This window comes from Sparus aurata, chromosome 1, assembly GCF_900880675.1.
Source record: "Sparus aurata chromosome 1, fSpaAur1.1, whole genome shotgun sequence".
NCBI classification, from domain to species: Eukaryota; Metazoa; Chordata; class Actinopteri; order Spariformes; family Sparidae; genus Sparus; species Sparus aurata.
The window spans coordinates 38,465,662-38,489,992 of NC_044187.1; the positions used below are offsets into that span (position 1 = coordinate 38,465,662).

General features: G+C 40.4%; 2 protein-coding genes across 4 annotated transcripts in view; one reads left to right on the forward strand and one right to left on the reverse strand.

Annotated features, from left to right (window-relative positions):
- LOC115579396 (neuronal membrane glycoprotein M6-a-like) overlaps nucleotides 1-16,024 on the forward strand; it is a 30,426-nt gene extending 14,402 nt beyond the window's left edge. Inside the window, exons 2-7 of the mRNA XM_030412912.1 lie at nucleotides 1,062-1,254; nucleotides 2,203-2,359; nucleotides 4,287-4,440; nucleotides 8,065-8,141; nucleotides 8,285-8,350; nucleotides 9,686-16,024. Coding sequence (XP_030268772.1) covers nucleotides 1,062-1,254; nucleotides 2,203-2,359; nucleotides 4,287-4,440; nucleotides 8,065-8,141; nucleotides 8,285-8,350; nucleotides 9,686-9,838 — 800 coding nt within the window. The 3' untranslated portion in view covers nucleotides 9,839-16,024. The remainder of the gene's footprint in view (nucleotides 1-1,061; nucleotides 1,255-2,202; nucleotides 2,360-4,286; nucleotides 4,441-8,064; nucleotides 8,142-8,284; nucleotides 8,351-9,685) is intronic.
- A 2,004-nt stretch (nucleotides 16,025-18,028) lies between these two features.
- Nucleotides 18,029-24,331, reverse strand: part of dok1a (docking protein 1a) — a 29,574-nt gene continuing 23,271 nt past the window's right edge. For 2 of the 3 annotated variants that reach the window (XM_030435476.1, XM_030435485.1), the window contains exons 6-7: nucleotides 21,988-22,160; nucleotides 18,029-21,863 (exon numbers count right to left, since the gene is read on the reverse strand). In XM_030435476.1, the coding sequence (XP_030291336.1) occupies nucleotides 20,967-21,863; nucleotides 21,988-22,160 (1,070 nt within the window). In that variant the 3' untranslated portion in view covers nucleotides 18,029-20,966. The remainder of the gene's footprint in view (nucleotides 21,864-21,987; nucleotides 22,161-24,331) is intronic. The other variant, XM_030435493.1, reaches the window with a different exon arrangement.

Below are 24,331 nucleotides of genomic sequence, written 5' to 3' on the forward strand. Positions count from 1 at the left end.
TCCTTGAGCAAGATACTGAACAAATTGCACCTGATGAGCAGGTGGCACCTTCATCAGTGCATGAATGTGTGGGTGAATGTGGCTTGTATTGTACAGCGCTTTGAGCTGTCGTTAGGCTGGAAAAGCACTATAAAAATGCAGACCATTTACCATTTTGTGGTTCTCATAGCATTAAAACAAGTGTATTTTAAAAACTCAGCAGCAACATCACTTTCCCAGACGCTAATCTGGTTTATTTCACAGACATGCTGTTGACAGTTATTAAATGGGACCATCTCCAAGATGAACTGATAGAAGGTCCGGTTCTCAGCAGCTTTCTTGCCTGCCCTCTCTGATAAGTGCCCATGCTGTGATAAGTATACAGCTTTATTTCCCTTGTACATAAGTTGTGCTAGCAGTAGCCCCCCTTATAGCAAGCTATTCTAGCATGTCTTTTGTCAACACTGGGGATATATTTCATTGTAAACAGAGCAAAGAATGACAAATTACGGCTTTTCACAAAGGGAAGAATTTCGCTCTTCTCCTAACTGGCTTCGGTAAAACTCAATTTGATTGGTTTAAACTAGCCTAGCTTGCTTAGCATCGCCAAACACAATTGTGACTGGTTTAAAGAAATGCAAGCCCCTGTAGATCAGAATGAGAATTCGTGCAGCGCTGACACAGCTCTGTGGAGATAGATATGGTTATGCGTGACTAGCCAGCAATAGATTGCGATAGACAGATGATTCATCCTATCACCCGCCAAGTATTTTTGAAAGTGCCCGCTTTTTTCCAGACATTATCTAGGAGTGCCTTTTCCAGATGGTTCTGTGTGCTTCAGGTTAAAGCTACATACATCCTGGATGTCTCTCTGCACCGGACAGATGAAATGATACTGATTGTCCCAGCAGCCTTATTTATATTTCATCAACATCACATGCCATTGTGTGTATATTTGCTTTTCTCCATCAGCTTTCTGAATAATCAACATTACATGCCTAACCTTTTGCCAACTGATGTAACCATCATACTGAATGAAGCTCCTGTCAGCACTACAACTCTGTCTTTTTGTGTCTTTTAAGGCTGTAAGGAGTGCTGTGAGCGATGTGTGGGCAGTCTGCCCTGGGCCTCCCTCATTGCCACTATCCTCCTCTACATGGGTGTGGCCTTGTTCTGTGGGTGTGGCCATGAGGCTTTGAGCGGCACTGTCACCATCCTCCAGAACTACTTTGAAGTGATCAGAGCCCCAGGAGAAACGCTGGATGTGTTCACCATGTGAGTGACTGGTTTTAAACTTTTCCTCTCAGGAGGATTAAAAGACGCACCTGAGGATTTTTTGCACAAATCTGTAAAGTTTCTGAGTTGATTTCCAATCTCTCAAGCGTCTGTTTCAGTGCTTATTCAGCAACACTAATCTGCAAGAAGATTTAGGTGATTTTGTCAAAAAGCAAATATAATGCATATACAATTCAAACATTACATTTAAATGCAGTGTTCAGCAAGCTGACACATTTAAATGTTTTGACTGAATGAAGCTCTCTGGTGGTTGAAACCCAAAAGACTGATATAGGACACATGATTTAGACTGGGGTTGTGCCCATGTTTTGGCCTAAAATACCTGTTTTTGTCACCACAAATACCAAAGCAAATTGTTCCAAGGTCTCTGTAAAGATATCTAGTCATTTCACTCTTTGAAATGTTGAAAAGCAGTCTTAAACTTTGCTTTCTGCCTTCTCCATGTAGCTTGAGCACCATCCCCTCCACCTCCTGATATGAAAGTGAAGTCATTAACATGTAATGTGAATGTAACATATCACATATTGTACAAACATGAATGTGGTGGTTAGCCTATCACACATACTGTACAAATGCAAACACATCTGTGGTTTGAAGAAATGTAGATACTAACATTTTATTCTGGCGACTAGGCTGGTCATAAATACTTCCACCATTAAAGACATGTGTTATACAAAGAACAGAAAAATCACAATGTCTTCTGTTTTGGGTCAAACGTAGAAATAAATCATGTAGGCAGTCCCATCCACTGCCTCAGCTGCCCCCATCCCAAATCACGGCTCCCCCGTGCTCCCGATCATTGAGTCTGGCTTGTTTATGGCAATTACACATATTCATTTAGCTGAAGACGTCAACAAATAACAGCATGAAAATACCAAATTCTCATTCATTACTGACACTGTGGGTGTGTGCATGTTCTCTCCACAGTATTGACATCCTGAAGTACATCATCTACGGCCTTGCAGCTGGATTCTTTGTGTTTGGAGTGCTGCTGCTGGTGGAGGGCTTTTTCACCACTGGAGCTATAAGGGATCTCTATGGAGAGTTCAAGATCACTGCCTGTGGACGCTGCCTGACTGCTTTCGTAAGATCTTTGTAACCAGTACACTTAATCTTTATAATGTCATTTCATTTGTTTTGTCACACTTGAATAATTACAGGGCCTTTAGCTAAGTTTTTTAGGTAGTTTACAGTAAATTATTTTGTACTCAAAGGAGGAAGCTGGTTATAAATTTGAATGTATAATATTTTTCTTATTGTCAACAAATACCATGAAGGAACATGTTTTCCAAAAACATGTTTCTTCATTAACATGAACACACTGGAACATGTTTTCCAACATGAACACACAATCCCACACACACCATTCTGCTGATGGAAATTCTCAAGAGCGTGCCGAATGTGGATTAATCCGCCCCTGAAAACAGTCACCAACAAACACACAATTTCCTCCTGTTCAAGTAACATCTGCTAAGCACTACAGTGAGCCGCTGTTTCAGCTATACCTGAAATATTTTGGTTGGAGGTGAGAGCCAGGGCCGTTTTCATGTTTTTCATGTTGGGGTGAATCGTTGAATCTCCCTCCAGATGAAGTCATACCATTTTCAGGTTCTGGATAAACATAATCAGATTAATAAAAACTCGAAAAGTTACAACCTCAAAATGTATTGTCATTCATAGAAAAATACTTTTATATCCTTTGAAATATTTCAACAATGAAAAGTTGTTTTCACACATGTAATTCAATTGTTTAACGCTCCATATTAAGAGCAAAAATAAGAAATGTTGCTCTTACTATTGAAGGTCCAGTGTGTAGGATTTCAGGTTGTTTAAAGGCCGAAATGTAATAAAAAATGATAAGTTTTCATGAGTGTCAATCACCTTTAACTAAGAATTGCTGTGGTTTTTGTTACTTTAGATTAAAATCCATCTGTCTAGGTCTTCAGTTCATTACAATCTGCGACCTCACTGCTAGATGCAACTAACTAACTACATTATTATTATTCATTATCTGAGCAGCCATGCTACAGCAGCATGGTTATGAGTCAGTTTCATATCACCATCATGAAGCTGACAATCAAACTTGGTTTTAAGAAAATACCACTAGTAAAAGTCCAACATCTATCATTTTATCACAAGTGATTAACATTTGACTTATATTTATTATATAATGATACGTCTATATGCTAAGATATATTCTAGATAACGTAGTGATGAAGTAATGCAGCATTGGCACTGCCAACAGAAGGACAGCAAACACAATGAGAATGTTTCTGAGAAGCAGTTACTATGTTAGAACAAAGCTAAGTCTGGCCCAACCCAATGTATCAGCCTGACAGATCTGTGAGCATTATTCCTTGAAATATTAGATATTATTTATCTGCAAAGCCCAGTCTGCATGTGTCAGCTCCTGTTAGTCATGTCTGATTCATGTGGGGGAGGGAGACACGTAGAGAGATTGCACATTGTTCACATCTTTCACTCTCATCAGTGGAGAGGGAAGGCTTTCTGGTGCAGGCCTCTGGAAGACAAACATGCGCGCACACACACACACACACACACACACACACACACACACACACACACACACACACACACACACACACACACACCTGGCCTGAGAGAGAGAGCTTAAATGCAAAAGAGAAAAGTGCAGTGAGAGAGAGTAGTCAGTTGTGGAAGTGTTCTTTCTCATATGATGATGGAGAGAATTGACACAATATCTTCACACCTGTGCAATGAATCACATAGAGTATGAATGTAATTTACAAGCACCAAGTATTAGAATCATTATGGCTGCAGAGAAATGTTTGTGCATAACATGTATAAATGAGACGACATTATGGATGCCATATATAAGACAATGTTGGTCATCAGTCCTGAACACCTGTCAGTTAGCAGCCCTGTGAAACTGACTTGATAATCCCTTGTGATTTATGAAGAGTTTTTAAGGTGTTTCAATAACACATTATCATCTTTGCCACTCATGATGTCTTGTTTCTGTTTTGCAGCTCATGTTCCTGGCCTACCTGTTCTTCCTGGTGTGGCTTGGAGTGACAGCGTTCACCAGCCTGCCGGTCTTCATGTACTTCAACGTTTGGTCTATGTGTCAGAACACCAGCGTGGTGGAGGGAGCCAACCTCTGCCTGGACCTGCGTCAGTTTGGTGTGTACATTGATAATGTGACATATCTCTGAAATGGATGGATGGAGGTGTCAAATCTTCCCTTCTGTAATTCTTTATTCTATCATGTATCATGTCTGCAGTATATGGGACTAATCAACAAATCCAATCATAAGAAAAACAGTAAAAAGCAAGAGACAAGACACATAAAATCTTTTCTGTTTAAAATCCACAGGGCGTGTAACAGTGCAGTCAGCTAACATGTCCTTATTCTGCTCACTTCAGTTCAAACACAGACACAACAGAGAATAGCATATATCTTACTTGGCTCTCTGGGTTCCTGCTTGGTGAACTTTGACTTGTTTTTGAACAATCTAATTTATCCACTGTGCTGCCCAGCCTGAGTGGAACTGTTAGAACTGCCCATATTGATCTGTGTTTAATGATACCCCAACATTATCAATTATACAGTTTAAAAGAAAATCTTTTTTTTTTCCCCTTTGTGATGTATTACAGTGGAAATGGTTTTTACAAAGAAGGTTAATCAGCTTCTAAATGCAGTTCATCCATAAATCCTGTGCACTTGAGTCAGCGCCAAATTAAGGTCCTCCTAATCCTGGAGATCTCATTTTTCTGCACAGCCTAATTTCTGAAAGAACACATATTGTGTGTATCCTCCCTCTCAGTGCAGGCAAGTTAATGGTGACTCACCAAAATACCAAACTGGCACACATGACGGAAAAACCTGTGTGTGTGCGATTAATTTGCCAGGTTACCAGTAGAAAGCCTACAGTGTAACATGTGCCACAGTGAAGCCCAGGATGTTACACCTATAAAACTACTTCAGCTGAACTAACATGGGCCGTACTATGGTTAAAGGACAGGAGATGAGGTAGTGCATGTGTATTTATTAGGACATGTGGGCATAAGGCCTGTTGACTGAACATGTGTTGTAGCAGTGGTATTCCAGGAATTACAGGCCTGTGATTTAAAGGTTAGACATGGAAAATGTGGCTATGAAAGTGATTGATTAACTGTTCTTTTTGTGTCCTTGACTTTGTGTCTCTCACATTATGAGAAAGGATATGCTGTCTTACTTGGGTCTGTTTAGGAATCCACATTGACATATTCTGTACAAGTTAACAGAATAAAAACCCTAAAAGTTAGATGTGCCTTGTATAATATCACAAAGAATGTAGTTATATACAACATTTTAATGTGTGCACATACAGTTGAATTTTTGAGTTTCTGCACAAGAATTAAAGTGAAACTCTCACCAAAATGCAACCTAGGGTATTTTTGTAAATGTACCCGGGTCAAACCTTTGTGTAAAAGCATAATTACGACACCTTAGCAGTTGCTCTGTCCAATCGCCGCCGTCCTGCCAGTCGAGAAGTGTTGATCTCCAAATGTGACGTAATATGGAGGATAGTTGCGTTTGCTTCTCTAAGGTGTGGGAGTAGATGAGGATGTTGTCCAAGTAAACGAACACAAAGTGGTTGAGCATGTCATGGAGGGTGTCTTTGATGAGGGCTTGAAACACAACAAGGGCATTAGTTAGACCAAAGGGCATCACCAAATATTCAAAGTGTCCCAAAGGAGTGTTAAAGGCAGGTTTCCACTCATCGCTTTCCTTTATCCGGACGAGATTGTATGCATTACAGAGGTACAGTTTTGTGAAGAACCTTGTAACGCAGAGGGGTTCAAATGAGTATTTTATCCTTATTTTGCAACAAAGAAGAATCCTGCCCCTAACGGAGAAGAAGAGGGTCAGATTTCTGGGTTTGCTCACGATGACTGCCAAAAATCACAAGGGTTTGGGGAACAGTACGATGAGTTACAGTGACTCATAGCTTGCGGTCAAGTGCATTTACCACTGGGATTCTCAAGAACCTCCACGGGGATGTTTACCTATTCTACCAAGGCTGAGTCGATGAAGCTGCCACCTGCACTGGATCCACCAGGATGTTCAGAGGGAGCGAATCACGTGAACACTGGAGTGAGCCTGGGAAGTTGATAGGCTGAGAAGAGCTAAAGGGGGAAGAGGTCTGGCTCACCAGTGTGCTCTTCTTCACTAGTGACCCTGCTCTGTTGGTTTAGAAGGACATGAGGTGATGAGATGACCAGATAAAACACAGTAGAGTGGTTAGAGACAGTAGAGAGTCTGTTAAGAAAAAGTCTTTGGTGTTCAGTAGGTGAGTGGCGAGTGGGTTGGATGGGTTCCTCCAAGGCAGCAGGGGGAGCTCCAGAGTAGGTAGGTATTCAGGTGGTGTCTGAGATAGAGGAGAGAGATATGGCTTGCCTACCATTCTTTGTAGCCCCAGTCTGTCGTCTACATGAATAGCTAGAGAGATTAAATATTCAAGGGACTCAGAAAGATCAACTTTGATTCAGTTGAGCGCTTAGTTGGTTAACTTTGCAGCTAAGACCATGCAAGGAGTCCATTACGTCAAGAAGAATGTGCTGTTGTTGGCCCATTAGCACTCCTTGTGTAAATAGCACTTGTTTGTTGAAGTTGTCTGGGTCAGCTGGGTCCATGTGGGCCAGGTTGTTCTGTTACAATGATTAGTAGGTGATTGTAGCTGGACCCAAAAGTGCACAACCAGACTAGCGGGAAGGTTTAAAGGAATTTATTAAACAAGTAAATTGATCTGCAGAGGTAGTAGTTGCTGGCTCGGGCTGTGGATAGCTAGTAGAGTTGCAGACTCCCAGCGGAGAGGGCAGCTGCTTGGTGGGGACCCTTGAGGGGGAGACACAGGTGTAGGTTCAGGCGACTGGTCAGCTGGCAGGTTAGTGGGGCTCACCACAACTTTAGCAGTTGCTTGAGAGGAGACACTGGTGGAATGAAACACCAAAGGTCCAAGATGGAGTTGAGGCTGGTGGCACAGGTGCTGGAGGCTGGATGGCAGGGTGGCTTGCGGAGATGAGGCTTGGAGGTAACCATCACTGGAGCAGTCGAGGAGAAACAAAGTTAGATAAGTGGAAGAGCAAAAATAAAGCTCAACATATCTTGTTGCTGGTGACCAGTCACTAGCAAGACCAGCATATGTTGTGTTTTAGTGCTGGTCTATGCTGTTTTTTCCAGCAGGGAGTTCAAACCACACAATTAAAATACTGGTTGACTCCAGATATCAACCTTTTTTTACATGCTTACAATACATACTGTATTTCAAAGACAATGAAGTGATTACGTATTATTTCAGATGATGCAGTCACAGCTCTGTCCACCATGTTGTTCTCCAGCATGCCCAAATAAAGCCAAAAGACACACAACAAGAGGCATTCCATAGAGTATCTTGCAGCAGTGCCATCTACTGGCTGAGCTGCTAACATACCTCCTGTCAGGAAACTAATTACAGTATAATGAACAGTTCTCATGGGGAATAATTACAACGTTTCACTTAAAAGAAAATTACTGGTTCATAAAGGTTTGGATTCAGCACTGTGTGATAATGATGAGGTCACTGTGAGTGTAGTCCCAGCAGCAGCACACTGTGGTCTTACTGGGCAGTTACTAGTGGCCAACAGTGCAGGACCAGTGAGGCATTAATCTGTCAATTTTAATTGAATGCAGGAGAATAATATTGAAAGGGTCAGCCTTCTTGTAAAGTATGGATGACTGATGTGATTTAAAGATGATTTTTTTGTTTTATTAATGTTTATCAGGAGCTGTGACCATCTCTGAGGAGAGGAAGGTGTGCACAGGATCTGCAAAGTTCTTCAACATGTGTGACTCCAATGAGGTGAGATGAAACATGGAGCATGGCTGGTGTTTATTATACTTTTTATATTTGAAGTGAGACGCAAACATAATAATTCATGACGTATATCCAGACAAACATCAGTATAATCAAAACTCAATACAAATGACTCTTGTGTGTTACAGCTGGACTTGACCTTCCATCTGTTTGTGTGCGCACTGGCAGGAGCAGGAGCTGCTGTCATCGCTATGGTGAGGACCATAACCCTTATTATATTTATTTGGCTATGAGCCAATTTGATGTAATATTGGTAATATTTGGTGCTGCTTGGTATGACCGCATAGATGTAATTTACAGAGGAGACGCTGGAAACATGCCACCACCACTTTTTAAAAGCATAATCTGTTAGAAATGTTTTGAAAATAGCTCTCATCAAGAATTGTTAACTAATGTAATGTATATGAATGGCTCCGACATCGCAAAAAAATAAAGATTTCTAAATAATGTTGCTTTTGAAAAATGCTTTTTCCATCTCAGCCTTTATGTCACCACCACTTTTTCAAAACAACACCATCAGCAATCAACATGTTAATTGCTAGGAGTGCAGCTAGAAGTAGGCCTCAGTCTCAAACCACCCTAAGGGAGACACAGAGAGAGGGGGACAGAGAGAAATGGAGACAGAGACAGGGAGACAGGGAGGAGTGACTTGTCTCCCGTGTGTCTGCAGTAACACAGAGGATGAGTCAGCGAGCTGTTCAGGTTTTAAAGGGATCCCTGCTGTCAGGTCATGTCTCTCTCCTGTGGACCACCGGTCTGAAAAGCATAATATTAACATACATCCATCTAGTTTCGGTACCTGTTTACTCCTGTTTAGCATCACGGGGGGTTGGAGTCCATCCTAGAAACACTCTCCAGCTCCCCCAGTATTTTCTGTCAGACAATCAAATGGTGAAGCATTTAGATACTAAAGAACCTCGATGGATGAGGGACATATAACATATAATGAAAGTATGTCTGTTTTGTGGCAGCTGGTATGGAAGGAAGCAGTAGAGTATGGCGAGCATATACATCTTCATGATGGATTTGTGGAGATTCAGAATACTACACATATGCTCAGTTACTAATGTAATACAATATATAAAAGTTACAACAATACAAATAAAAGTAACTAGAGTATGAGGAATGACAGTCTATTTACATGAACTGTTTAGCTACTTCATTCAATTGCTGTGCTGCATTTGGTTGTCATGGGTCCCCAGAGTTCAACAAGCTTACAGGGAGGGTTTGTTTAATATATAATATTGTACACACTGAATACAATAAGAATGTAGAATTAAGGCCTTGTGTGACATTCGGTGGTGGCTGGATTTGACACTTTATTGACACTAAGTGTTACCAGGTTACCACTCGACACTTTCTTCAAAACTCAACTTAAAAACATTGTTTTAGTGTCTGACATTAAATGGTTCTACATGTGCCTGAGTGGACTAAAGATGTCACTTCACTCAAAACAAAACCAGTGGTTTGTTGTCCAGTATGCTCCATGCGCACTGTTGTTAATCCTGGCGTCTGTTCTCCTGCTTCAGGTCCACTTCCTGATGGCTCTAGCTGCTAACTGGGGCTATTTGAAGGACGCCAGCAGGATGCAGAAGTATGAGGACATCAAGTCGAAGGAGGAGCAGGAGCTGCATGACATCCACTCTACACGCTCCAAAGAACGCCTCAATGCCTACACATAAACACATACCTACAAGAAACAACACACACACACAAACACACACACACACACACACACACACACACCAACCTGTCAGACGGACACAAGACGATACATGCACAAACACACACAAACACACACACACAACATACACACACACACACACACACACACACACACATACACACAAAATACACAAAGCCTGTCACAACCTCATAGATATCAGAAACATACAGAATAAAACTGTATGAAAAAACAATTCAAACATACATTCAGAGACATGAATATAGACACAAGTAGGAATTAGTCGATGACATAAAATGGTGAAAACACAGACACTGTCATCATCCTGGAGTCTGCAGCAGATCATTGGCTAAGGTGAATTATGCTAACATGTTGTCATTCAATATGTTTGCTATATACATACTTCTTTACTTTTTAACCCAGATTCTTCCTTTAGCTTTACCTGAAAAGTGATAACAACCACAGAGCACGTTCTTCTACAGAGGAAGTGGTGCTTATGATGGGAGATTGTACACAATTGCTCAATGAAAATAGTTCCAAAAAATTAATTTGGCCACATCTACTTGAAGAAGTTCATGATATTTTCATCTACGCTATTTCAGACTTTTCGTAGCTCGAAGTTCTGCATCCCCTTCACCCTCAAATGCACCTAAGTAGCTTTTCAGTGTGTGAATGTGCAGAACAAGTAACTACAACTTGCCTAAAACCCTTTGGAGAAACAATAATAACTGTAATAAACTTAAAGTTACTTAAGATTAAGCAAAACAAAAGACATTCAGCACATGTATGAAATAGCACAAGAAATATACAAGATATTAACACTTCAAAAAGTACCAAAAAGACAAGAAATCTGATGAACAGATGAACCCAAAGAAATGTCACATTTGTGTTGCTTGTTTGTGGCCCTGAGGTGGCCTTAAGCATCTAATTAGTTTGCCTTTTGTCTTGTGTTAGTTCAATTGGTTTGCCATCACTAATCTTTCTAACTGCTGTATGAAGATGATCCCAGCTATGAGCTGTTAGCAAAGCGCACCAGAGCCTTTAATCTACAGCAGACACATGAGTGAGTTTGGTGTCTATGAGCTCATTGTTTAATGTAGGGGCTGTCCAACAGGACAATGTAACCCCCTGACAGCCTCAATACCTGCAGTACACACACCACGCACGATCTACACACGAGCAAATACACATAGATGTGGCTGAATGGTCGGTGTTGTGCAGACAGTGTTGTATGGTGGTGTCATGCTGTGTCGTGTCGTTTCGCCACATTATGATGACTGGTATTGCAGAGAAATATGGTCCCCGAGGAAATTTGTACCACCCAGGTACAATTTGGTAGCATTGCTAACTTTTCCTCCCCTTCTCTCTCTTTTCCCCTCCTTTTTCCTCCAACTCTGCTCCTCCTCTTTCTCTTCTCTGACCTCTTCATCTTGAGCCCAGTTTCAGTAGTTGTTCCACAAGTTCTCGTTATACATGCCAACTGTCCTACAAGTGGCCATTGGAGGAGGGTTTTTTGAGATGAATGCAGGCTTCGTAGTTCATTGTAATAATATCAATAAAATAATGATAATGAAACCATATAGTGATTGATAAGGTATGCAGATGAACTGATGTAATAAATTCTCTCCTTTTCCAAATTCCCCTAATATTGCTGTATTTGTACTGTATACCACATATCGGGCTCCTTGAGCTCAGTTGAACTTTCAGAATAAAAGCACTTAAGATGGCAGAGGGTCCATTTGAAACAACTAGTGAAATGGGGCTTTGCATCCTTTCCCCTTCATCCCCAGTTTGTATAAACTTGTGATTTGTCCTCAGAAACAGCACATCTTAGCAGCACAAAGTATTTTTAACATGTGTCATGTTCTCATCAGTCTGATAAATAATGTTTTTTCTCACTTTTTGGAATTTTGCCACATTTTTACCAGTATTATTTATGTGTAATTTTAGAGATGGGAGGGGGGTATTTAATTGGGGCAGGTGTGTGTATGGGGGGGTTGTATCACTTTCACATTTTCATGTGATTATTCTGTATTTTAGTGGTTCTGCACACACACAAATACAAACAAACACACATACACATGCGTATACACCAATCATCCTGAGAGTTTCAACTCTCACATTTTCATGTTTTCTTTTCTCTACCTTTCTTTCAAACAACCCTAATGTGACCAAAATTACAGTTTGTAAGTTGAATTTAATACTATAGATACTAATAGTCAGCTTGTCATTGGTGACATGAACAGATGATTACTGTGATCTCTGGGTGGTGTTTCATTGCACAGCAAAAGCATCACTGAAGGCTGGAGACTATCTCTTCCTAAAAGCTATTTAAGGTATAGGAATTTTAACAGCTTCTGAAGAATTTTTGTGTATTTCAAATGAGATGGTGGGTGTGATGGGATGAAGTGGTGTAACTTGATAGATGGGGAAACACTGAATTGTAAAAGGAAGGAGAGGTGAGGTGCTACAGAAACTAGAAAAAAAGATGGTGCTTACCATCAGTGGCTGCAGGGATTGATTTAACTGGTGTAGTTTTATTGAGTATGACCAAGGTGAATGATGTCCCAGATAATAAGCTCATGGTTTAGGAATAATTTGCTTTACAGTGTATATTTGGTGCGACAGTTTATCTCCTCAGGTGCTACTATATTGACTGCTGTATACTGTAATTGCAATTGCAATTGCAATTGCAAAATTAGTCATTACAAATAAGATCAACTAAAATGTGATCACCCTGATGAGATTTTTACTTTAAAATTCAGTTCTTAGCTATTCTTGTTAGCTATTTTGTTTTTTAAGAGGCAGATAAGACTTCACAAATCAGACCTGTGAGTAGTAACAACTCTGAACTTGTTTTTGAATATATTTCTGTTCTGATGCAGTGTATACAGCAGGGGGAAATCAGGACATGCAATGACTTTAATCCTCTGTCACCAGTTTGCAGGGCTGTTCTGTTTGTATTATATTTGAAGTAATGTTGAGCCAGCCATTAGAATCAGAGGATTGTATCTGCTGTCCTAGTTCTAGCTGTGAAGGAAGGTGATTATTCTCTATCTGCCAGTAGAGACGATTGAGAGGGTGTTCAGCATGATGATGAAGACGGTTGTGAGGATGATGTGATATTGGTGATGATGTTGGTCTTTGAAGGGTTTGATTTGATGAGACTACCGGCACACAAACACACACACATAGATACGCACACACACACACACACACACACACACACACACACACACAGCAACACAAACAAATACACGCATCCACTCCACCACCGCCATCACTCTGAGCCATAACTCTTTGCTCTTTTACTTTTCACCAATAACATTTCACTATTTTATTATCAACTTTAAATCTTTGAAACTTTTTAAATGTGAACTAATTAAATTAGAAAAAAGAAATGTTTGTTTTCTTTTTCTTTTCTTGTGGGCAGTATTAAGCACTGTACCTGCATTAACTCTGTAAAAAGATATACATATATGTGAAACAGTTGAGGTGAGCAGCCGGGAGAATGATTTCCTATTGGTTACAGAATCTGGAGGGGGTGGCTCAGTCCCAATGTCCTGAGCTTTTACTCCCTAAGAGAGCTGCATTTACACACACATGAAAGAAATTACGTTTTGCCTATCTGCAAGATGATTTTCACATGGCAGTGGTTATATAGGCAGATTAAGTGTCCCTAAAAATATTTCTTAAACTAATGGTGTACTTCGGAAAAGTTTTGGCAAGATGTTGATTTCAGTAAAATAAGTAGAAACCACATGCGTAGCCCTTGAAAGGTGCAATGTGTAAGAACTGGCCACCTGTTGGATTCATACTCCAAACAGATGGGGGGCCAGAGTAACCACTAACTCCTGCTAACTGTAGCTGGCTACAGGTTAACTCAGTGAGCCATGAGGCTAGTGGTACATCATAGAAACGGCATATACTCTGACAGGAGCCAGTGTAAATGGCAAACTAATGGAGACAGCCAGTCAACATAACATGCAATGACACATTTAGAGGTTTAGAGTGTCCACACAGGCACTGAACTTGTGCCTGTGTGGAGTCTAATTTCATCCACATGTATTTTAGTAAAACAAAATGTAAATCTAGTTCTTGTGTCCTGTAAATGCAGCTACATTTGACAAAAATTAAAACACCTTCCATCAGTGTTGATGATGGGAGACTCCACCAGACTTGTGTGCTGTTCAGGTGTGTCTCGGCTGCATACAGTCAGTATTTTTAAGGGTCTAGTTTTACAGTAACAGTAATTTATCATTTCATTGCCTGACAATGGATGTCTTGTCAGTGTTTTTAACCTCAGATAAAAGAAAAAAATAGTTTTTTGTGCACTTATTGACCATTGTGAGCTCTCTCTCTCTCTCTCTTATTCTTGGTGTGTAAGTGCATTGAGATCCCCATAGTGGGACCTGTGTATAGTCTTGCAGCATTGGTTATAACCTGAAGAAATAACAATGATGAAAACGAACAAATTCATATTAATGAAGATAATCTTGTACTAGGTAAAAAAAAAATTAAAAAGACAGTGAATCTAGTTGTTGTTTGTGGCATGGTTATGCATTCAATGGTCATAATTTTAATGATTAAAAACAATACAAAAAAAATATTATTATTTTCCACTGGCGCTGTTCTGCTGTTTTTGTTTTGTTTTCCACTTTTCAGTGTGCAGTATTGCCGTTCCTGTTGCAAATGGTGTTGCTAAGCTAGCTTGCTTGCTCAGTTGTTTACCACCAGAGCAATATATTGTAGCAGTTTGATGAAATCAAGACATAAACAAGAAACCCATACCCATACATTTCTGGCATAAAAGTGCATGAATCTTTGATTGCAAATCATAAGTGATATGATCATGGTGTTCTTTATTGTTTATCCTAATAAAGCAGATTTGCAGATGTGGTGTAATGTATTGCTCTGGCCATCCATTATCCTGCACCCACCTCTGCTCACATTCCTCAGTCTGGCTGTTTAGGTTACATTCGATCGTGGATGTCCAGTTCAGTCCAGATTTTTCTGACCATATTTGAACTAAAAAGCAATTCATATCTTATATCCTGTGTGCTGGAAACAACTGTGTGTGTACACAACAGTCACTAGTGCTTAAGTAAAGCTTCATGTAACCAAGCAACAAGCACAGTCTGCCCAGCTCACACTGCCAAATCACCATCTGTAATGGACGCTAACAAGGCAAAATAATATATCAGGCAATTTCTGAAACATATTTAGAGCTGTACAATCACGTCTGAAGGTGAAGAAGAATGAATACTGGCAGATATGAGATTCCACTTAAAATTGGAATGGAATTGGATGTCCATATATGAATGTTTCCCAAAAACGACCTTAAAATATGTTGTTTTTCATGAGAGTAAAGATGTCAAATTGGCTCATCTTCGCCAGGCGGTGTAAATGTAGCCTAAATGAACCCTGAAAATATCCAGCTTCTGTTACAGTCAGGAAGAGGGTGTGAGCAGCTAGCTCTCCATTTGATTAAAGTCTCCTCATTTTACTTTCAACCCCTCGTCTCCTTGTAAAGATGAATATTTGTACTGACACCTTCTAACTCTGCGTCCTTCTTGTCTACCCCCTGACCACGGCTGAACATGGACTCACTCTACCATTCCACGATCCTGACCACACGCTTTTGTGACAGGATTCAGAGAAATGCCCAAGTCAGCACATAAAGCATGAATTTCAATAAGACGAAATCTGATTTCTGACCCTCTGTGAGAAAGATCTGATCTGTTTTTGACTGTCTCTGCAGCTATAAAACCTCAGCTCTGTATCACAGGATGAAAAATCAGATCCTTTGTGCCTGAACAAATTCAGCTCTTTGTCCATCATGAACTGAACCACAGATATCCAAACTAATGATGTCAGTCTGTTACCTTTAACTGATCATCACGTTTCAGATCCAGGCATTATGTCAGGTTGGACATTTTGGACGCTTGGAGTAGTTTTTTCTTTTTTCTTTTTGTTTTTTGTCTGTTTCTCCATAGTATTCTAGACTTTTTGTACTTCCCTCTGATTGCTTAGTAGCAAGCTTTATCTGATTCACTCTTCCATTTTTGTACATATCTGTGCCAACAGCTTGGGCAGACAGTGGCTTTTTTTTGTAAAGACATAAACTTGCTTGCGTATATAAATAAAATGAAATAATACACTTGTGTACTTGTTAATAAGGGAACATTCTGAGTTTGTGTCTTCATTTCACATTTTACAGTTGTGTGTTTGTCTTAAAGGCCTTGCAGATAACACACACACACATCACACACAACGGGCTGGGGGGAAGGGGGGCGGGGGCCGTCGATAATGGAACAGTGATGGGGTTTGGCGCGAGGTATCTTTCACCATCACCGATTTTTCAGTCGCCACCCGCAAGGGGAGATGGGATAACAATGGCAGCGTCAACAACAGGAACAGAACATGCTGCTGCATGCGACTTGCATGAAGACCCCCTCGTTGTGTAAAGCCACTTTTGATGGTTGGACATAGAAACATTACTTTGAATTTGTCGAACATAAGGAAAATAACTTGACTGTTAGGTGCACACTTTGGCCATGTTGGAAACTTCTCTCCACCGCTGCTAACACTACCTCAAACTTAACGAAGCACCTACAGAGACAGCACGCACACACAAAGCTTGTTGCTAAGGAACCGTGGAGCAACATGAATGTAACGAGTAATGTAACTACTTACTTTCTTCATGTAACTCTTCAAGTAATCATGTAATGTAAGGCATTACTATTTTTGAGAGTAATTTGCAATGTGTAATATATTACTTTTTTGAGTAACAAGCCCCAACACTGGCCGTCAAGTTGGAAGAAATACCACAGTATCAATTCTATGTTATACGAAGAAAATGGAGCACGTGCGACAGTGTGGACCTGAGCATAATGTCCACAGCAGAGTGATATGCTGCACTGAGGCCATCAATGCATTTTCCACCCAATTCGTCAATATAAAATGTTTATTGTTGTGAGTGTAATCTAAAATGTTTTTGAACAATTATGTAAATGATTAGACTAATATGGAGACAATGGGTCCCCCATATATAAACATGCACTGCAAACATTTGAGAAATGACAACCTGACCACAAAAATTATGAAAGGTTGGTAACAAACAGGTGACAGGTGAGATATTGCAAATGAACAAGTGATTATTTGTGAGTTATGTTTGGTGAGACAAAATGTATGCGGTACTCACCATATAAATCCCAAGAGCACAGGACTTAGGAATCATTTCACATGCCAATGAGCAACAAAATCTATCTTAGAGCAGGCTGTCGTGGCTGAAGGGGTTAAGAATTAGACTTGTATATAAGGTAACTTATTATTTTTCTTTTTTTCAGTTTTCCGTTGCTGTTTGGTTAGGTTTAGGATAAGAAGGTTTTGGTGGTTACACACAGTTAAAGCTGTTAATTGTTTCTGTTTTCACAGCTTTAACTAAGTGTTATGAAGGATAACTTCTCTCATATTCATTTTTTTCTGGTCTTTTTCGGGTACAACTTTCCAAAAACCTTGATTGGGCAGCTGCTGTGATGGTCTGGGAGCAACATTAATTGTGATTGCGATTAGTTGTGATCTTCCAGGAAAAACACTAACAAGGTGATATCAACATTGTGCTCAACAAAGCAAACAGAGGCAGAAACAGCACAGTTTCAAACTGGATTGCCAAAAGGGCTACACATCTGGGTGTGAGTGGGAGTTTTTAGAAATGAGTCCCACAATTTTTCTTCTTGGGAAGAAGAAAAGAGGCTGAAGTTTTAATATGTAGTTGAAAGGTTCACATAGATTTATGGAGTGCCTAGAGAAACATCTCACAACATCCCTCCAACAACAAGGTCATTTAGAATCTGTAAATGAAAACACACTAAAGAATTCCAGAAAAAAACTCATCCTACCACGACTCTTCAGGGGTTCTGTTCAGCTGCTGCCCAGCTTAGCAAAACAATCTGCTGGAAAAACACCCTGCACAATGTTTGCTCTTTCATATGTCTGCTGCTTGAAGCACATTCTAATGTGATGTGTTAAAATGTCCAGGAATCCAGTCTGACTTTTTGTGTGCTGAAGTCATAGTCACACTGCATGCATTTAATTCATTCACCTCAGCTAGTATGCTGACATCATAGTCAAACAGTGTGTATCCACATAGAGGAGAGAGAATGTATAACTCAGCCAACCCATGAACTAATAATTATCTTACTTTAATTATCTCAATTATTTAACAGGCAAATGTATTTGAAATGTAGTTATTTGTTTGTACAATTTCAGTTTACATTCAAGACTGACAAACCCTAACATCAACAATCAGGATGAAACATTTCCCTTAATGGTACAGTATGAGATACAAATAGAAATTACCATGTGTTGTCTTAAAATCACACAAAGATTAAATTTTATATACAAAATGAAAAAATATCACTGCAGAATTCCATTACAACAGGTCCAGATGTTAACATGTTCCATTCAGAAATTTGTTTATAACAATAACATTCCAAACAATGGAGATTCCTAGTGATAACACGTTAGATTTTTTTAGTAACATCTTTATTTAAAAAGAAAAAAACAGATGAAACAATGTAACTTTTGCTGAGAAGGAACACTTACAAAATGCATACATCACTTATGAGCTGATTGCCAAATTAGAGCAGTCTTGTACACAGGAATATCTGTGTGAAGTCTGCAAACATTAGCTAAACATTAACCATGAGAGCTACTGGTTATAAAAGCCAAAGTAAGGCTGAAGCAGCAACACCTCTGAATTAATTTATCATTAATTCTACGCTGTTAGAAATGGGTTTAAGTTGTTAAAATTCTTTCGACCAATGTATAAAATGAAAATAAACACTAACAAAAACACACAGTAACTCTCCCGGAAAAAGACAAATCCTGATCTAGTTTCCAGCCTTGTTACATAAGTTACTTCAGTTACATAATGGAAGTGACTTAACATCACTAAGTTGGCAAGTTGAAAGAATCTAAAGCAACATTATGTAGAAATTGGTATTTTGTGTTATTTGGCAAGTGCTACATCACCGTGGTTAATACAAAGTCCAGGTCTGTAACAATGACAAAAGATGTAGGTGCTGAGTACAAATAAGAGTCATTATGTCATAACAGCGTTATGAGTTGAAGTTAACATGTATGTAACACTGTGATCCTTCCCTCTCACTGAAGTTACACAGAGCAGTAACAAGTGACAGAGACAGTATTCACCCTGTTGAGGGGTGAATTGTTGGGTTAAAGAAACACAGGACTACCTAAACCACTGAACAGTTTGATTGACAGTGACTCTCAAAACAAACTGTATCACGGTTTCCAGCCTTGTTACATAAGTTACTTCAGTTACATAATGGAAGTGACTTAACATCACTAAGCTGGCAAGTTAAAAGAACCTAAATTAAAGCAACATTTTACAAAAATTGGTATTTTGTGTGATTTGGCAAGTGCTACATCACTGTGGTTAATACAAAGCCCAGGTCTGTAATAATCTGTCATATGAGATGTAGGTGCTGAGTACAAACAAGAGTCATTACGTCATAACAGCGTTATGTGTTGAAGTTAACATGTACGTAACACTGTGATCCTTCCCTCTCACCGAAGTTACACAAAGCAGAAACAAGTGACAGAGATAGCATTCACCCTGTTACAAGTCACTGTACCATCATCATGATAGTGAAGCAGCTGTTGTTTGAAGGTCAAACAGTTACATTGTGTTGCTTTAAATTACATATATAAGGTACGCGACTTGATATGTCACTGAAGTGACAGGAGTAAATAGCTATTTTAAACAAACCACACATACCTGTCACTTGTATGCAACAGTTATGTTAATTATAATAATAATAATATATTCTATTTATACTGAGCTTTTCACGATATTCAAAGACACTTTACATAATTACATTATAACAGGAAACCAACACATTAAATGTTGTTTTGAGAAGGGTGATATGTAATTTTGTGAGTAGCTAGCATTCAAACTATTCAGTCATGAAGGAATGAGGCTGTGTTGAATAAATCTGAAGGGAGCTCACAATCTGCAGCCTGCTCCTCATCTCGGCCTGGTGCTTGAGGCTAAATTAGCTGCTACTAGGACACACTCAAATCTTCCACTAAATTGTTAGCGGTAGAGTTGCTTTGTGGGTAGTAGACACCAAGCTCTGACAAGGAAGAATAATGTGAAACATAAATTAGATAACATCTCTCACCTCTGCTGCTTCAATTTATCCCCCATTTTTAAAAGAAACTGTCCGTCCTGTCCGACGCCACCCCTCCTCGCTGATCTGCCACCCAGGCCCAGCCAATCCAACCACCTGCATCTCATCAACCTAACCATCCAAGTCTTATCAAACCACCTGTGCCTCATCAACTCAGCAACCTATTCACATTGATTCAATCACCTGTGATATTTATAAAGGCAAGTCGAACCAGTTCTCACTTGTTCTCCTGTCCCAAGTTCTTTTAACCCTCCCCCCAGAACCTCTCCTTCTCCACTATCTTCTCACAGGATCACCGGCAGCCTAGCCTCTGACATCGACATCCCATGGCAAGAAGATCCTCCAGAACAGGAATCCATGCCATTCCAACACAGGAACCATGGGGGGGGGGGGGGGCATACCGACCAAAATGTGTGCCCATCGAGACGTACCCCCATTCTGAGTCTCAACCTGCCTGGTTCCCACATAGTCCAGCCAATCCGCACCCCATTAAACCCCCACCTTTTTATCCAACATCCTTGAACCCCCTTTCCTTCGTCCACCAACCTCGACCCCTTTCCCTCATCCAATGACCCAGACCCCTCTTTCCTATCCTCTCCAAAATCTTCTACCAATTTAAATAAACAAACTTAACATTAAATTGTGCCGTGGCCTTGTTAGTGAATCTGAAAATGTCAGGCTTTGTGCAATGCTAAATCAGTGGAGTGCTCCTTTAACTTCAACTTGAACTGAAATATGGTCCTCTCTGGCTCTTTTAGTGAGTCAATCAAAATATTTTCTTTGCCAGTTTGGTTTCTCTTTTACAACATTTGACATCATTTTGTCATTTGTATACACATATACACAACAGAAAACGCATCTATGCAGAAGTGCTAACCGGGCAAGGTAAAAGGTTTCACAAGTGAATTAAATGATGCCCAGGTTTTCGTACATCACATCATCAAGAGACTGGTCAGTGGCTTTGGTTGTGCTCATACTGGTGGTAACAGGGGGATTGGAAGCAGAGGGTGAAGATGAGGGTGTTGTTTTGCAGACTTGAGCATAAAGGTGTGCAAATGGGTTGGGTTTACTTTCCTTTTTACGAGACTCTTCCTCCTTTTTGCTCATGGGTTCTGCATAAATGGGTTCGTCATCCACAGAACACTGTGTATTTCCTCTGAACTGAGTGACAGATTGTTTATCCCCCACTGGACTGATTTTATCGTACACCTCAGAGTAGATCGAGTCGAGCTGCTTGATGTTACAGCATGGATTAGAAGTGAAGACGTGAGGAGGGGGATTGTTTATGGAACTGGGGGGTTTGAGCGGAAGAACACTTGCAGGGTCTACATACAGAGCCATGGTTAGTTGTGGTTTTGGAACAGATTGAATGCAGTCAGCTGGGTCAGCATACACAGCTTCTGACTGTCCACCTCCAGAGTGGCTGTCATGTGTGGGGACCAGTGGGAGAGGCATTAGGGTGATAGGAGCTGGCTGCGGTGATATACTCTCTGATGAACCCTTTGGAGCAGGTGCACTCTCGTGCGAGGAAGGATGTTTCCTCTCCTGTGTCCTCAGTTTGTTCCCTATATTGGCAGCCATATTGGTCGCATCAGGTATTTTGGGCAGGGGGGAATGAACCTGATTGTTTGTGATGGTAACTTTGTCAGCCTCTTGAATTTGGTTGCTTAAAGTAACAGTTGAAGTCTTCCGTTTGATGGTGCTTTGAATCAGGGAGAAGATTTTGTCAGCCTGCTGTGTCTCAAAGGTGAATGATCCAGGACCAGAGTCACAACGTCGACCTGCTTCAATGGTTAAGGCCAGCTGGTGAGAACAAGAGGCAGGTTAAGCATGTTCATTGAACTGACCAGCGTGAGAATGAAAGGTTCAATGCAACAGACTACAGCGATGTATAAACATACATTAAACATGATATGGACAACCTTACCTTATCTTTTCCATATCGTCGCAGCAGTTCATATGGCCATTCTCTAACAATGTTCTTCTTCTGGATGTCTTTCAGCAGCAGTGATTCTGGACCCACCTGAAGCCAGTATGACCCCTGCAGGCCACAACGTGTTGCTGCATTAGTCCTCTGAATTACCACCCAGAACTCTGTGGCTGAACACAAGGAGAATGTTCTTTGTCATTACTATGCTAATAAAACAACTTGCAGTTTAAGACAGCGGGACACCATTACATCCTGTCAACATACTATTAAATAGAGTGGCAACATAATTTTACAAGAAAGGTATCTGTAAAAATTCAGGAATTAACAACAAAAATGTAGGCATTAAAGATGTAGTCTGTAACTATTTTTTGGTTATATTTGCTAAAATCACCATTATGATCTGACAGTAGAATAAGTTGCACGTCAGCTGTGTAAAAATCCACTGTCTGTGGCTCCACCCAGTGGCTATAATTTGATTTGCAAGAATTTGCTGCTCTCGGCTAAATACAACCAATCTGAGCCAAGGAGAGTGTCTGAAAAGTGTCAATCACTCTCATCCCTAACGCACAAACTTGGCAGTGCCCTTCCCCCGCACAGGCCCAGTGCCTGCTCTTACCTGGTCAGATACTTTCATGCCTAAACAATGGTGGAGAACTGACAACAACGGAGCTGAAAAATGCCTCACCATTGCCCACGTCAAAGAGAAGAAATAGAAATAAGAAGATTGAAGAAGAAAAGCAGTGTAAAAACAAAGAATTGGACCAAGCCTGAGAGAAAACAAGGATAATTAAAGCTGCAAGCAGCGATGAACGGGCCCTCGCAGTCAGCGCGCGCAGGGGTATGCTGCTGTTTGGGCGTGTCGAATACCCGACACCATTGCCTGATTATTGTGTACGCATATCCAAACTGTCCGCGTTTCGGGCAGTGCAGGAAGGGGTTAAATGTCATTTCCTGTGTCCAACACGTGGCGCTGTGTCTATGACTGTACATTGGCCTATGTGTTCAGGGCTGGACTCTTATGAAACATTCTGGATTTTGGTCCAGATAGGGATGAGGAAGTTGTTCCTTTATGATTTGGTGGCCTGCTTCTGCCAGTACTAAATAATGTAAGCTGAAGTCAGAAGCCATAAAATGGACTACAGGTGAAAAATCCCTCAAACAAATTTTTGGTCAGTTGTATTTTGATCATTGATTGGGGGAGACGCTGTCGGAGGGTGTGCTCACCTTTTAGTTGCATATCATCTTGTAGTGTATAATATAGATGAAAAAAACCTATAAATGTCATGTAAATTGGATGATAGTTGTCTGAATTCCTGTGTCCAGTAGGTGATGCTATGGATATGACACAGTATTGATGCATTCAAGGCGACATCATATACATGTGTGATGAATTTGGTGTACATAGGAAATTGTATGGTGAAGTTATAGGGACTTGATGCTTTATGGCGAAGCATGAAAATGGATGGCACCATGACACCCACCATGTTTGACGTAGGCAAAAGCTTTTGATAAGTTTTCATGTTCAACGTTTGAGGATGATACTGAGTGAAATGGAAGTCTGTTGCGTTCAATCTGTAGGAGGAGTTTGTTAAAGTACGAGGCATGGAAACGGATGAAAATTGGGGTGAAATCGGAACTTTGAATCAAAATGGCCGACTTCCTGTTGGAGTGAGAGTTTGGTACGGTGGATGTTTTTTGTGCGTCTGGTAATGATACATATGCATACCGAATGTCATTTATGTATGTTCATGTAGGAGGCGGGGCTTGGATTTTAATATTCCCAGGGGTGCTATATAGTCCCCTGGTAACACCTTTTGTCAGCTATTGTCAGGAGGAGGGCATTGGCAATAATTGTACCAAGATTTATGTTAATTCGACCTACCGATGTGAAGATATAAAATCCTGCCAGTGCCAGCTAGTGGTCATCGGCCAAAATGTAGCACAGAGCCTTAGGGGCTCATGGGGAAGTAGTAACCTGAGTTTGATGTCATTTGGGCACACCAATGTTGAGATATGCAACAGTTCCTGTTGAGAACGAAATCTGCAGGAAGTTGTAATTGAATAACTCGAGTATTGTTTGAAATATCAAAATTCTTTTAATCACTTTTTGTCAGGAGGGTCCACAGATGCTGTGAGCAAAGTCTCTTGCAAATCGGTGAAATCGCCTGGGAGGAGTTTGAAAAAGTAGGTTTGCGACATTTCGTGAATTTGAGAAAAATAAAGGTTGGCGGAAATGGGCGTGGCCTATATCACGAGAGTCAACACAATTCAGGGAACGCGTGTATATAAAGTTTTTGAATGTGCGATAAAGTATATGAGAGTTACAAGGCAAAACGCAATT